The 13,995-nt window shown below is 55.3% G+C and overlaps 1 protein-coding gene across 7 annotated transcripts in view; it reads left to right on the top strand.

Moving 5' to 3' along the window:
* Positions 1-13,995, top strand: part of LOC119564798 (adhesion G protein-coupled receptor E3) — a 56,950-nt gene that overhangs the window by 33,467 nt on the left and 9,488 nt on the right. For 2 of the 7 annotated variants that reach the window (XM_043533048.1, XM_043533050.1), the window contains 10 exons: positions 433-552; positions 1,265-1,464; positions 2,119-2,289; positions 2,458-2,652; positions 3,193-3,428; positions 4,046-4,112; positions 4,893-4,984; positions 5,253-5,421; positions 5,538-5,645; positions 6,171-6,481. In XM_043533048.1, the coding sequence (XP_043388983.1) occupies positions 433-552; positions 1,265-1,464; positions 2,119-2,289; positions 2,458-2,652; positions 3,193-3,428; positions 4,046-4,112; positions 4,893-4,984; positions 5,253-5,421; positions 5,538-5,645; positions 6,171-6,176 (1,364 nt within the window). In that variant the 3' untranslated portion in view covers positions 6,177-6,481. Of the gene's footprint in view, positions 1-432; positions 553-1,261; positions 1,465-2,118; positions 2,653-3,192; positions 3,429-4,045; positions 4,113-4,892; positions 4,985-5,252; positions 5,422-5,537; positions 5,646-6,170; positions 7,257-13,995 lie in introns of those variants that run through there. The other 5 variants (XM_037887909.2, XM_043533046.1, XR_006286754.1 and 2 more) reach the window with 5 other exon arrangements.

The following is a 13,995-nucleotide window of genomic DNA, read 5'->3' as shown; positions in this document are numbered from 1 at the left end:
TCCACTGGAAGTTAGAGCCTGTATGCCGTTGTGGATGTGAGCCTGTGTTCAGTACAGACCCAGAACAGCACTGCCCCTGCACCAGGAAATAGAACCCAGCCCCACCAGGAACAGCAATGCCCGAGAAGGGTTTAAATGTAATATTTGGCATTCCACCACGAGGGGCCGCCACGCTGAGCCAGGCACCTACCTCCACCCCTACTACTCCCCCGGGAGACACAGCCAGAATGGGGGGAGGGGATATGGGGGGGTGATCAATGGAACTCACGGGGGGGCTCCAAACTTCCCCCTCCCACAGTGCAGAAGAGCCCTGAAGCCCCCCAGCTCCAAGTGGAGTGGGAGGGGGGTGGATCTGGGCCAGAATGGACAGATTCCCAGGGAAGGGGTTTCACAGCGAGGGCCTCTGTCATTCCTCACCCCCACCCCCCGCAGCTATCCAGACGCGGCTCGTCACTGGGAACTGCAGCCGGGACAGCGAGGTCTTCACGCTGAGCGCTCACAACGACACGATGGAAGTGCACTGTGATACAGTCACCGGGGCAGCCACACAAGGTACCATCCTGGGGATGGCAACACCCAGGGCCCAAACCACGGCACAGAGCAGTTCCTGGGCAATGAACCCCAGTCTGGGTTCCCCCGTTCTTCCCTCCCTCCCCATGGATCCCCAGGCCAGGCCCTGGCCTCTGTCTCCAGCCCTGGAGTTCTCCTTGCTGGCTGACCAGTGGTTCTCAGGCTGTGGGCCATGGAGCTGACACCTTCCTTCCTGGCTGTCCCACAGCTTGAGCCCCAAGCAGTGAGGAGTTGGGGGCACAGAGGGGAGACGGCTCATGAGAGGGGCTCTGGTATGAAATGGGCCCAGCGAATGGAAAGGGCAGGGACGCCCTAGTCTAGCTAGACTCCCAAATGGAGATATGGGGAACTAGGGTAATGTGTACCCCTACCCTCAGCGGCCATATTCAGGGCCCCGAATGCTCCACCACCAGGGGAAGCTCATCCCTGGCCAGCCCCTCTCCTGCTCTCACTGAGAAAAACTATCTTCTTCTCTGCATCCTGCAGCTAGATGTTTCCAGCCGGACGTGCTCCTGGAGGCTCCGAGGGAGGAGGTAGCACGGTCCAGTGGCTAAATCTTGAGTTGTGGCCAGGATCCTGGGTTCCATTCCCAGATCTGCCACAGACTCACTGTGAGCCCTGGGCACCTGGCCGGCTCATTCTTCGCCGTAACGTCTCCAGCTCCCTAACGAGGGATCATCATCTCTCCCAGCAGGTTTGGGGGCTGCTGCTTTTATTTCCTACTCCACCCTGGACTCCATCATCAGTGCGAGACGTCTCAGCGAGGGAAATCTACCGGCTGGTGGGAAGCTGGAGAAGAGTCATCTCAACTCCAGGGTGGTGAGTGGGGCTGTCGGAGACGGGAGACCCATTAACCTCTCCAGATCCGCGAACTTCACCCTGCGCCACAGCCAGGTGCGTGGAGGAAGATCCCCTCGCTTTACTCCATATCTGGGCCTCCAGAGGGGCATATACAAGGCACAATCTCCTGTCTGGCATTCGGACCGTGCTGCCTTTCTGGCTCCCGATGGTCCTAAGAAGCAGAGGCCTCCATATTCCGGACGCGATGGGGCTGTTTGACTAGAGGAGGAGAATAGGGGTCGCACCACGACACACGGCCGTGCAAAGTGCTCTAGGGTAACAGCTCCGCTTAGCTCACCCCTGAGCCGGAATAACTGGACAGCCGCTTTCTACAGATAGTGGAGTTCAGGAAATCAGCATGAAACACCTTGATACGGTGATGCAGTGGTGAGGGTGCATATGTGTTTGTGTGCACAGCACTGCCCCCTGCTGGGTGCAGTCAGAAGTACTCAGCCAATGGCCACGTTCCGTTTAGTGCTAATGGCTAGCAAAGATTTATTTCCCTTTCGCTCCAATAGCAGGGCCTGTGCGTTTGGAGCAGCAGGATCTGCGTTCTCTGCTCTCACCGGGATGGCCCCAGTGGGTGCTGGGGCTGTGTGGGGAGAGCCGTGGAGCTGTAGGTGGCCTCGGGTTTGCTATAGACATGTGATAACAGAAACGATGTTCTGTGGTCCCGTGAGGATGAGGATGATTCTGTTGTGTTTCCAGGACAAAAAACAGGAGGAAGAGGCACTCTGCGTCTACTGGAAAGTAGTGGCCGAGAGTGGCAGTTGGTCTCCGGACGGCTGCACCGCCGTGCACACGAACAGCACTCACACCACCTGCCGCTGTGACCATCTCTCCAGCCTCGCCGTCCTAATGGCTCCCACCCCAGTGACGGTATCTCACCGTGAGACTCGGATCACAGGGCTGGACCCTGAGCTCCGCGCTCAGCCATGGGCAAAGCTCTCCCTGGAGCGACTGGAGGTTTTGCTGGGGGAAAGACTGAGTCAGAGCCGAGGGGGCTGGGCTGGGGTCACTGGTGATTCTCCCTTTGCTGTGTTACAGGAGAGTGACCCACTGACCATTGTCACCTACGTGGGACTGGCCCTCTCTCTGCTGTGCCTCTTCCTCGCCATCCTCACCTTCCTCGTGTGCCGCTCCATCCACAACGTCAGCACCTCCCTCCACCTGCAGCTCTGCCTCTGCCTCTTCCTGGCCGACCTGCTCTTCCTCACCGTGGTGACCCGCACCGGCAGTCGGGTACGGCCTGATTCTCCCCTGCTCTGCTCCTCCACTCGCTGCAGGGCTGGGGTGTTGGCTTTCAACCCCTCTATGCTCCCTGGATTCTGGGCTGTGCAGGACACGGGGGATTCCCAGGGGGGTGTTTCCACCCTGTTATGCCCCTTCACACTGGGCACAGTGGTCTGAGTGTCCCCAACCCCTGGAGTTCAGCCAGTTTTATCCGTATATCAGAGTGTCCCTTTGCCTCGATTCCTCTCCTACGTGACTTGCCCATGGTCACCCAGGGACTCTGTGGCAGGGCTGGGAACAGAACCTGGATCCCCTGAGCCCTGATCCCCTGCTCTAACCACTAATCTCTGCTCCCTTCCTGCACCAGCAATGTGCACCCGCAGGACCCTCCATAGACCGAGGAACCTGCCGTCTCTGAGTCACGGAGCACTATAACTGGAGAACTGTGCTAACAAGAATCCCGGTGTGACCCCCCCACACACAGGTCTCCCCCATACTCAGCATTTCCCTTCCCCACTGCAGTGTCCCTGGGCTCTCTGTCTTCCCCAGGTGGCGTGTGCTGTCATTGCTGGCTTCCTACACTACCTCTTCCTGGCCGGCTTCACCTGGATGTTCCTGGAGGGGCTGCACCTCTTCCTCACCATCCGGAACCTGCAGGTTGTGAATTACACCAGCGCCAGCCGGTTCAAGAAGAGATTTATGTACCCGTTCGGCTACGGAGTCCCAGCCCTGGTGGTGGCTATTTCTGCAGCGGTGAATCCTGGAGGCTACGGAACTTCCAAATAGTACGTGCAGAGCCCATCCCGAAGGGGAGCCGGGATGTGGCTTCCATGCGGTTGTCCGGCTCACCCCAGGTCTGACTTGAACCCAGATTTCCCTGCTCACCCTGCCTGGCAGCTGACTGTCCCCCTGGGACCCTTCCCATCCCCAGGGACACTAGGCTGCCCCGAGCACTGTCGTTGAGTTGCCCACCTGTCAGACATCTACACTCCTCGCCCCACTGATGATGCGGAAGAACAAGCCAGAAAGATCCCAGCTTGACTCCCAGGTCCCAGGCTGGGTTTGTGGGGCTGGTGGGTAGGAAACAAACGCACCTTCTTACTGTGGGCAATCCCTGAGGATCCCCTCTCAAGTGAGCGACTCCATTAAAACAGGGTGTGGCGTGTTCTCGACAGCCCAGTCTAGATCCTCATCTCGTGTTTTCAGGGTAGCTCCACTTCCTGAGGTAGATGCGGAGGGCCGTTAGCCTGGTGCCCGCAAGAGCGTCGGCCATGTCACAGGCAGGCCGAGATCCATCTCGCTTTTCAGAGCCAGCTGCCCTGTGACACCCCCTCTCTACCCCGGTGCTGAAAAAGGGTCGTAATCCCGTTAAAGTCACCTTCTTCTTCCTCCCTGCCTGCAGCTGCTGGCTCAGCCAGGACAGAGGCTTTCATTGGAGCTTCCTGGGTCCAGTCTCTGCCATAATCCTGGTGGGTACCTCACAGAACCACAGGGCCCCATTCTCCTCTCACCTCTGTGACCCCATTGATTTCAGTGAAGCAGGTAGTAGAATGTGGTCCATAAAACACAAGGAAAGACCCAGTTAGGTCCCGCCTGGCTCGTCTGCTGTGGTCAGTCCCGGGATTAGTCCCTGAGCTGTATCCCCAGGCCTACAGCCTTTACTCGGGCACAGCTCCCATGGAAGTCAGTAGGAGTTTTGCCAAGTGAAGACAGCAAGAGTGTGATCTAGTCTAGTTAATGACCCAAGGAACGAGGAAGGGAGAGGGCTACACTCTGCAGTGGTTGTTGTAGGGGGGAAACAAATGTCCCTACATATTCCTCCATAACCCCTGGGGAAGTTGCGGGGAGGGGAATTTGTTACAGCCTGAAAGTGGCAGGAAGTATTCTCGAGGCAGGATCTGGAGTCTCTGAGCCAGATCCTGCTCTCAGTTACACCAGTGTAAACCCAAAATAACTCCTGACTCCACTGGAGAGGCTCCATATTGAACTCTGAGCAGCATCTGGCCTCTGTGATCCCATTGATCCATCTCAGCCCTGGCTGTGCTGTCAGCTCCATGCATGGGGAGGGACCGAGAGCTGCCAGGAGAGGGGATGATTCCCACAGGAGAGGGGATGATTCCCACCAGAAATGAGCAGTCCCCATTTCTGCAATGTTAGGCTCGGTCCCCTGGGATAGTTCTCTGCCTCAGCTGGAGTCACCAGCCCCAGATGGGATGTTTTACAGGAAATATTTCCCACTGTTCCCACAGATAAATATAATGTTCTTTGCCCTTACCCTGTGGATCCTGAGAAACAGACTCTCCTCCCTCAATGCAGATGTGTCCACCCTCAGAGACCACAGGTGAGAAGGCAACGAAACAATCCTGGAGGGTCAGATGCCTTGGTTTGGAGGGTCCTTGGCACTGGGAGGGAGGGAGGGATTGCAGGACGGGAACAGCATATCTAGGATCCATGGGAACAAATTCCCACAGTGTTTGCTTTGACGGTAACCCTGTTCCACATGGGAAAGCTGGGGCCGGTACTTCCACCCCACTCTGTCCAGATCCTCCTGATGCAATTGCTCTCCATAGGGTTATTGTAACGGGATCTCTCCATCTGCCTTTATCCAGGTTACTGACCTTTAAAGCCATTGCCCAGCTCTTCATCCTGGGCTGCACATGGAGCCTTGGTCTCCTCCAAGTAGGACCAGCAGGCACGGTCATGGCGTATTTATTCACCATCGTCAGCAGCCTGCAGGGACCCTTCATCTTCCTGGTGCACTGCCTCCTCAATCGGCAGGTAATGCCCGCGGCCCGTCAGCGCCCACCCAGCGCCTTCACCGGCCTCGCGGTGGCCATGTCTGATCTCCTCAGAGTTAGTTACATAGTGCAGTGACTGTGTCCCTCACTCTCCAGGTGAGAGAGGAGTACAGGAGATGGATCAAGGGATTCCGAACGTCCAGCACGAAATCTCAGACATCCGATCTATCCATGTCTGCTGTCCCCACCACCAGCACCAAGACGGTAAGAGGTCCTCTGCTCTGTTCCAATACCAGCCTGTGAAACACTCATCTCTAGCTGGGTCTCCTTACTGCTGTAAAGGTGCTTTGCCCCCCGAATGACTCAGGATTGGTTATGAGCCATCTGGGAAAGTCACTGGAAGTGTAGGTGAGTCGGTCACTACCGAGGAGTATCCTAGATGTCTTAGGCACCAGAACAGAATGCCCTGTCCTGGCCCCTCCGCATTTCCTTCCCTTGGCTCTCCTGAGAGCTCCAGGGGTCACTCACTGTGGACGAGGCAGGCATTGGCTCTTGCAGTGTAATGATCTGAATATATCAGATTGTCCCTGGGATTGAAACCTTGTCAGTGCAGACGAACCATCCCCAATGAGCAGTCAGCACCGTGAAGAATTTCCCTTGGCTCCATTATCCCTATGGGTCAGGATCCAGGGGCTTTGTGTGTCGCCTCCCAGAGACAACCCGCCAGTTTGCACATTCCACTCTCCGTGGCCTTGGAACCTATTGTCATTGTCCTGCTTTTCTTGCCAGGAGTAACCCTTCTGCCAGGTGGAGGCGGCAACAACCAGGGCCGGGTTCAATACCTAGCAGTTCCAATACAAAACAGAACCAGCCGGAGCCCCCTGTGATGTTGCACTCCCTACGCTTTATGGAAATATGCTTCTGAATATGACATAACTGGAATATGCTTTACGCTAAATACCCCTTGTAGGGTGTCTTTAGAAAGCTTGTAATCTACTAAGTGTGTTCTTCCTATTTGTTTGCATGTTTTATTTCTATATCTGGAGTTAGGAGAATAAGATATAAACTTGTATCACTGATGAAAAACATTAAGTGGAGGCCATTAAGGGTGCTCCAGAAACAATCAGTCGTAAATGGCCTTAGTTACTTGAAAGCCTTCCTGTGTACGTGTGGGCCAGCCCACGGGGAATGGAGACTAGGGGTATTACAGTGACGTGTGACCATGTCACCTGGTAATGGAATCCATCTTAAAACCGGTACTTTTCCATTTAGAAGGAGAGGTGGGGACCCAGAGAGACAAAAGATTCCCGTCTTGTGCCAAAGCTATAAAGGGGGTGGAGCAGGACAAAGGGGATGCCAGTCATGAGAAAACCACAACTTACCACCTGAGATGTCTGCTGAATGGAACAAAGACTGTACCAGGGGAAAGGACTGGGCCCAGACTAGGAAGGATTCTAGTCTGTGAAAGAAGCTAATTGGAACATCTTTGAGGGTGAGATATTACCTGTAATCAAAAACAACGAGGAGTTCGGTGGCACCTTGAAGACAAACAGATTTATTTGGCATAAGCTTTCTTGGGTAAAAAACCCACTTCTTCAGATGCAAGTGGGTGGGTTTTTTACCCTTGAAAGCTTATGCCCAAATAAATCTGTTAGCCTTTAAGGTTTTTACCGGACTCCTCGTTGTTTTTGTGGATACAGACTAACACAGCTCACGCTCTGATACTTGATACCTATAATCAGTTTCTTAATGTCCTATGCTTAGACTTGCGTATTTTGTTTTATTTTGCTTTGTGACTTACTTTGTTCTGGCTGTTATTACTTGAAACCACTTAAATCCTACTCTTTATACTTAATAAAATCACTTTTGAATATTAATAAACCCAGAGTAAGTGATTAACACCTGGGGGAGCAAACAGCTGTACATATCTCTTTATCAGTGATACAGAGGGTGAACAATTTACAAATTTACCATGAATAAACTTTATACAGAGTAAAACAGATGTATTTGAGGTTTGGATCCCATTGGGAGCTGGGTGTCTGGGTGCTGGAGACAGGTAACCTGCTGAGCTATTATTAGTTAAAGTCTTCAGCTTTGGGGGCATGGCCCAGACCCTGAGTCTGTGTTGCAGCGGGCGAGTTGTCTGGCTCAACAAGGCCGGTTTCTGGAGTCCCAAGCTGGCAGGGAAAACTGACTCAGAGGTAATTTCAGCACATCAGGTGACAGTCCCAAGGGGATCTCTGTGACCGAACCGATCACACCCCCACCCAGTAATCTGGGAAAACTTCAGACTACCCCGGGTGCCTCTAAGAGGCAATTACATCCCCTGTCACAAGCACTGAGTCTGTGTATAACAAAGAGAACTTTCAATAAAAAGGGGAAAGGAACCTGGCAGTAATATGGGAAACCCCACAACCAAAATTCAAAAGCTTCTGACCATGAATAAGGCAAAGCTATTTTTAGTAAAAATCACGGACCAGGTTGCGGGCAATAAACAACAATTCACAGAAGCCTGTGACCTGTCCTGACTGTCACTAAAACTATACTGACAAAACGGGGAGGCGGGTTCATCTCAGCGCCCACTGCTCCTGGAGCTCCGGGGTCCCCCACCGCCGCTGCAGTGAATGGGAGCTTCATAGTCCCCTGCTCCCCACGGCAGCTGAGCAGTTGTGGGGGGTCCCATCACCTGCGGCATCAGGGAGCTCCAGTTCCCCGCCACCTGCAGCAACTGGGAGGTTTAGGGTCCCCCACTGCCCACGGGAGGCTGGGCTGCTGTGGGGTCCCCTCACTCCCTGCAGTGGCTGAGAGATCGGAGGGGGGGTCTCCCCTCTTCCCGCTGTGGTTAGGCAACTGCAGAGGGTCCCCCCGCCACCCGTCGTGGTGGAGCTGGGGATACTTGGTAGTGGAGACGGCCTTTCCCATCCATGCCGGCACGCCCCACGCTGCCCCCTTCCATGGCATCAAGAAGATCAGCATCGCGGCCCAGCCCCTCCGGGAGGAGACGGGTCCAGGCAGCAGGGCCTCGCCAAGTAGGGCCCATCGCAGGCGTCAGGGGTGAGGTGACCGGTGGCCTTCCTCCCCCATCAGGCTAGGGAGCTCCTGCCCCCTGATCAGTTCTTGGGTGGGGATTACTGGGGGGCAGAGCTAATTGGAGGGGAAAGGCTCAAGTCCGTGACCTCCGTGACATAATCGTAGCCTGAACCATGAGCAAACTCCTACCCCAGAATATATTGGGCACTGTCCTTTGCCTCAGTTTCTCCCCTGGCGGTGTGAAAGTCCAACAAATTCTCCTTTAACCTGCCTTTGCGCTTTCCCTCCCCTGCACCCCACTCACAGCTGCTGTCCTTGGTCGGCGAAGGCTCAGCATTCAGAGCGTTCACGTGAGTTCAACTCCCGCCGGAGGGGCGGGAGGTGGGGAGATGACGTCGAGAAACACCTCATATGCTGTGGCCACCACCGCATATACAACTGAGGTCTGCTCTGACCTACAGACCTACGTCGGTATAACTACGTCGCTCCGGGGGGTGAGAAAACCGCCCCCCCCGCCCCCTGTGCGATGTAGTTATCCCAGCCTGACCCCCTGTGTAGACACAGCTGGGTGGGCAGGAGAGCTTCTCCCATCGACACAGCTACCGCCTCCTGGGGAGGTGGATTAACTACACCCACGGGAGAAGCTCTCTCCATTAAAGTGCCATGGTGGCCTCGGTGCAGCTGTGCCGATGCAGCGTGTTCAGCGTGGACGTGCCCTAAGGCTCAGCGGCTAGACCTGGTTCTCAGTGATTTCAGCTCTAGCGATCGCCTAACAAAACAAAACAAAAAGAACAGGAGGACTTGTGGCACCTTAGAGACTAACCAATTTATTTGAGCATAAGCTGATGAAGTGGGCTGTAGCTCACGAAAGCTTATGCTCAGATAATCAGGGCACCTGGGTTTAAAAAGGAGCTCACTTCAGTTTGTGATGTGCGTGTGAGGAGCTGGGAGCAAGAGGCACTAGGAGCTGAGAGTGAGAAACGCAGACTGTTGGAGGACTGAGGTGTACAAGCGTTATCAGACACCAGGAGGAAGGTCCTATGGTGAGGATAAAGAAGGTGTTGGGAGGAGGCCGTGGGGAAGTAGCCCAGGGAGTTGTAGCTGTCGCACAGCTGTTCCAGGAGACACTCTAGACAGCTGCATTCCACAGGGCCCTGGGCTGGAACCCGGAGTAGAGGGCGGGCCCGGGTTCCCTCCAAATCCTCCCAACTCCTGGTCAGACACAGGAGGAGTCGACCTGGACTGTGGGTTCAGAAAAACGGCCAAGCTGAGGGCTGCCATGAAGCTCCAAGGCGAGCAAATTCGCCAATAAGCGCAAGACCCACCAAGGTAGAGGAGGAACTTTGTCACACCTGTTATGCTTTTGGCCTTCACAATTCCCTTTGTGAGTTTTAAACCTGCTGCCTAATAATTTCCTTGGACAACGTCTGGTTCTTGCAGTGGGGTAAATAACACTTCCCTAGTCACTTCCTCATGATGTCACAGCCCTCTATCACATCCCCCCTAAGTGTCTCTTTTCCAAGCTGAACAGTGCAAGTCTTTCCAATCTGTCCTCATACAGAAGTTGTTCCAGCTCCCTAATAATTTCCATTGCCCTTCTCTGCATCTTTTCCAATTCTAATATATCCTTTCAGAGATGGGGCACTCAGAATTGCATGCAGTATTCAAGGGGTGGTCGTACCATGGCTCTAAATAGAGGCACAATGATATTTTCTGTCATCTAGCCCTTTCCTAGTGGTTCCTAACGTTCTCTTGGCTTTTGCGACGGCCGCTGCACATTGAGTGGATGTTTTCAGAGAACTCTCCACGATGACGCCAAGATCCGTTTCTTGCGTAGTAACAGCGAGTTTAGACCCCATCCGTTTGTGTGTGTAGTTGGGATTATGTTTGCCAATGTTCATTACTTTCCACTTGTCACCACTGAATGTCATCTGCCATCTTGTTGCCCAGTCACCCAGTTTCCTGGGATCCTTTTGTATCTCTTTGCCGTCAGCTTTGGCCTTAACTAGCTTGAATAGTTTTGTATTGTCTTCAAATTTTGCCACCTCACTGTTCACCCCCTATACTCACACCAGGAAATACTGTGTGATGCTGCCACTGGGAATCTCTTCCCTTGGGGGCAGATTGGGAGCTCCATGGCTAGGGACATTTGCCTAACTCATATGGCCATACCCTGTCTCCCTGCAGTGGTGGGACCCCAGAGGGATGTTTATGAGCCTGCTACTGCAGTGCCTCTTTTAGCTCAGGTCGTAGCAGCTCACCCCAGAGGTCCAGGGTTCAATCCCTGATCCCGACAACCCAGCCGGTTATGCCATATTTAAAACTAGCCTTGGGAGAATAGTCCTGCTCTGGGACGATGGACCAGATGGGACCTAACAGAGCTGTTCCCTCTTTGACACTGTGACTCACTCAGGGTCACCACCGCCCGACGCAGGAGGCAGGGTGATGGGGCGGGGCCCTGACATTGCCCACGCAGGCCTCACCACAGGAGCGCCTGAGTCACCGCATGTATAAGACACCCTCTTACGGGGCAGGAAGCCCAGTAGGAACTAACAGCAGAGCACATGGGGCACCCACCCAGCCCGATACCCTTGGCCCCAGAGAGGAAGATGCCTGCATGACTGAGTGATCCGAGGGGACCCAGAGCAGATGCCCAACCTGGCTGGAGAACCTCAGCAGGACCAGGAGGACCCAGGAACATGGGCTGGGGGTCTGTCCCCTCCCCACGGTGAGACATGCTAGCTCCTTTGCTGGCTGATGAGGAAGCTGCTGCTCCGTGTGTTGCTCATTCTCTAGGGGTGGCAGTCTGGTTCCCGCCCTTTTTGCTCCTTCGTGGTGCTGGAAGAAAGTTCAAAAAGCAGTTTGTTTTTTTTCTCTTTTCAAAAACAGATCAGAAATGGGGGTCTCACCTACCCTGCCATCCATGGAAGCCCCGGGGGTGACTGGGGAGCTGGCAGGACTGACAGCATCACACCCTGTGCGGGGGAAACCTCACTGCCTGGCAGGGGACATGATTATTTGCCAATAAAGTTTTAGAAGCTATTTGATCCAACATCGGCTCCCATTTACACCAGTGTAAATCCTGAGTCACACTATTGCCTTCACACTAGATTTACACTGATGTAACTGGGAGCAGAGTTTGACCCTTCAGCTTCATCCTTTTCATTTTTGCGGGTGCCCTTTTAATTCAAATGCCTGAGACACAGCAGGGAGAAAAGCTCTTTTAGCTAAAGATGCTACACACCGATCCCTGCCCCTTTAATTATTGTCAGGCTTGATCCAAAGTGCGTCCTGCTCAGTGCTGGGGGAGGGTAAGAGCGAGGGTGTGGTCAGGACAGGGTTATCAGTGCCATTTCCCCCCTTTTCAGATCCCCCCTCTCATGAACTGGTCACCCCTGAGCCCCCCCTCGTCATCATGGCCACCAAATTGCGCCCGACAGTGCTGGGCCTCCTCGTCCCTGAGGGTCCAGCATGAGCCAGGCGCTCGAGATGTTCTGGTGAAGGGCTGGGGACTTTGTGAGACCAGGTCGCCTTTGCAACATGATCTGAAGAGCTAGAGATTATTATGGGGTGCAGGGATCTGAGGTGGCATCACCTCCTCCCCAAATCCTGTTCTTTCCTGCCCCAAGGAGGCAAGAGCCCACCCCCCCTTGCGTAGAGCCCAGATGGGCCATGGAGAGCCCTCCACACACACACTGAGATTCCTGCCCAATCCAACTACAGCAACAACCATAATGGACCAGACCAAGGCGCGGCCAACCCACCAGCTTGTCGAACCATGTCCCATCAGCACTGACGTCCCCGAGCCTGACAACGTCTGCTCAGTTGCACCGGTGGTCCCCAGCCCCACACCCGAGGGGAGACTAATGGGTAAGATCAGCGCCAGGCAGTAAGGGAGGGGTAAGTGAGGCCAGATCTTCGCTGAAAAATGAGAAGTAGCTACATCACCACTTGTCCCCCCGAGCGCTGCGGTTAGGTCAAGCTGACCCCCAAGGAGGTGTTCTCTGGGCTTTTATCGTACGTTCCTGGTCTTCCTCTCCTTAATGTCCCAGGCTGAGAACAGGGACAGAGCCCACATGGGTGTGGGCAGGGGATGAGCACCCAGCTGGGATGGGGTGCTGCAGGATACCCCTCTGGTTTAGGGGTGCAGGGCTCTGGGGGAGGATCAGGCTCTAGATGAGCCATGGGATTGGGGGCAGGAGAGTCTCGCTCTGGGTTCAGGAGTGCAGGGCGGTGGGGAGCTATCACAGCCCACCGGCAGCCAGGCCTAATGGTCAGAGCCAGGGAGCTCAGGAACCAGAGGTGGGAGTCAAGCCAAGGATCAGAGCCACAGTCAGAGTCAGGAATAGAGCCTGGAGCTGGAGTCAGTAGCCAGAGGATCTGAAACAGGGCAGGAGGGAAGGGACCAGACCGGACCCAGGAGGCAGGTACAACATGGCAGCCAGCCAGGGATTCACTTTGATGCTCCTGCCGCCGCCTCCTCGCTTAAATAGCGCCTGGGAGCCAAGGGGAGAGGCGGGAGGCCACCACCAATGGGGAGCCTCGTGGGCGGTGCCTAGGTGTGCGAGGGTCCCGGCGGCGGCCCAAAGAGCCAGAACCGTACCGGGGGCGGGGTGAGTGAAGGGGGCAGGCTTGGCGGGAGACACAGCACTTGGGGCCAGCTGAGGAAGCACCTGAGCGGGATCGGGGGCTGGGGCTGCTTCCCCCCCGCCCCGCGCCCCGTGCTACAAACAGGCAAAGCCTCCCCAGCTGGTCCCGTCTCCTCCCCCCCCCGTCATGTGATTCCCCCAGGGGGCAAGAAGCCATTGGGAGAGTGGGGAGTGGGGGCACGTGGTGGGCTCGCCTCCTGCCACGCGCAGAGCTCAGGGGCCAGGCTGCTGGAGCCGGGCCCAGCCGGGGTCCCTGCGGGGTCCAGGCTCGTGGGGCCCGGCTGCAGGCCGAGAACAGCCCCGGGGGCTGCTGCGCGGGTCGCTGTCTCCAGCGTCACCCGGCCTGTTCCGCGGCAGCAATTTGGTGAGCGGGGGCTGGTGCTGCGGGGCCTGGCGTGCTGCCCTGGGCGCCCCGCGGGCCATGCCCCTAAGGCGGGAAGAGACGATGAGCCCAGGGGACCCTTCGGGCAGGGGGGGCTGTTGTCTCGCGCTCCCCTCTCACTTCCACACCCATCAGTTGCAGCAAAGATTTTTCTCTTCAGGAGAAGCCTTTCTAAGCAACAATCCGCTTTTTCTTGCTCTACAGAAGCATTGCTCTGTGGAGCCACAACAAACTCCCTCTGTGTTTTATTTACATCCAGACTCATCTCTGGCACATTAAGAGGATTTTCACATAACCCCCTTGAAGGCAAGCTGCTAAACTCCAGGTGTGACAGGTTTGGTCACAGAAACCCCCTTAAGACAGTCACTAGATGTGCTGGCATACCACTGAGAACATACGCCCCTGCCAGAGAAGGCTTTCCTCTACTCTTGTCTTGCTGAGTCAGACACTCCAGTCAATTACAGCACAGAGCAAGAGGTTGGGCCACGCCCCCCTGCAGTTCATTGAAACTGAGATCCACTCAGCTCAGGGGCTTCTTCGTTAACGGAGACTT

This window comes from Chelonia mydas, chromosome 20 (assembly GCF_015237465.2).
Source record: "Chelonia mydas isolate rCheMyd1 chromosome 20, rCheMyd1.pri.v2, whole genome shotgun sequence".
In the NCBI taxonomy this organism is placed as follows: domain Eukaryota; kingdom Metazoa; phylum Chordata; order Testudines; family Cheloniidae; genus Chelonia; species Chelonia mydas.
This window is presented reverse-complemented; position numbering and strand designations above follow the sequence as displayed.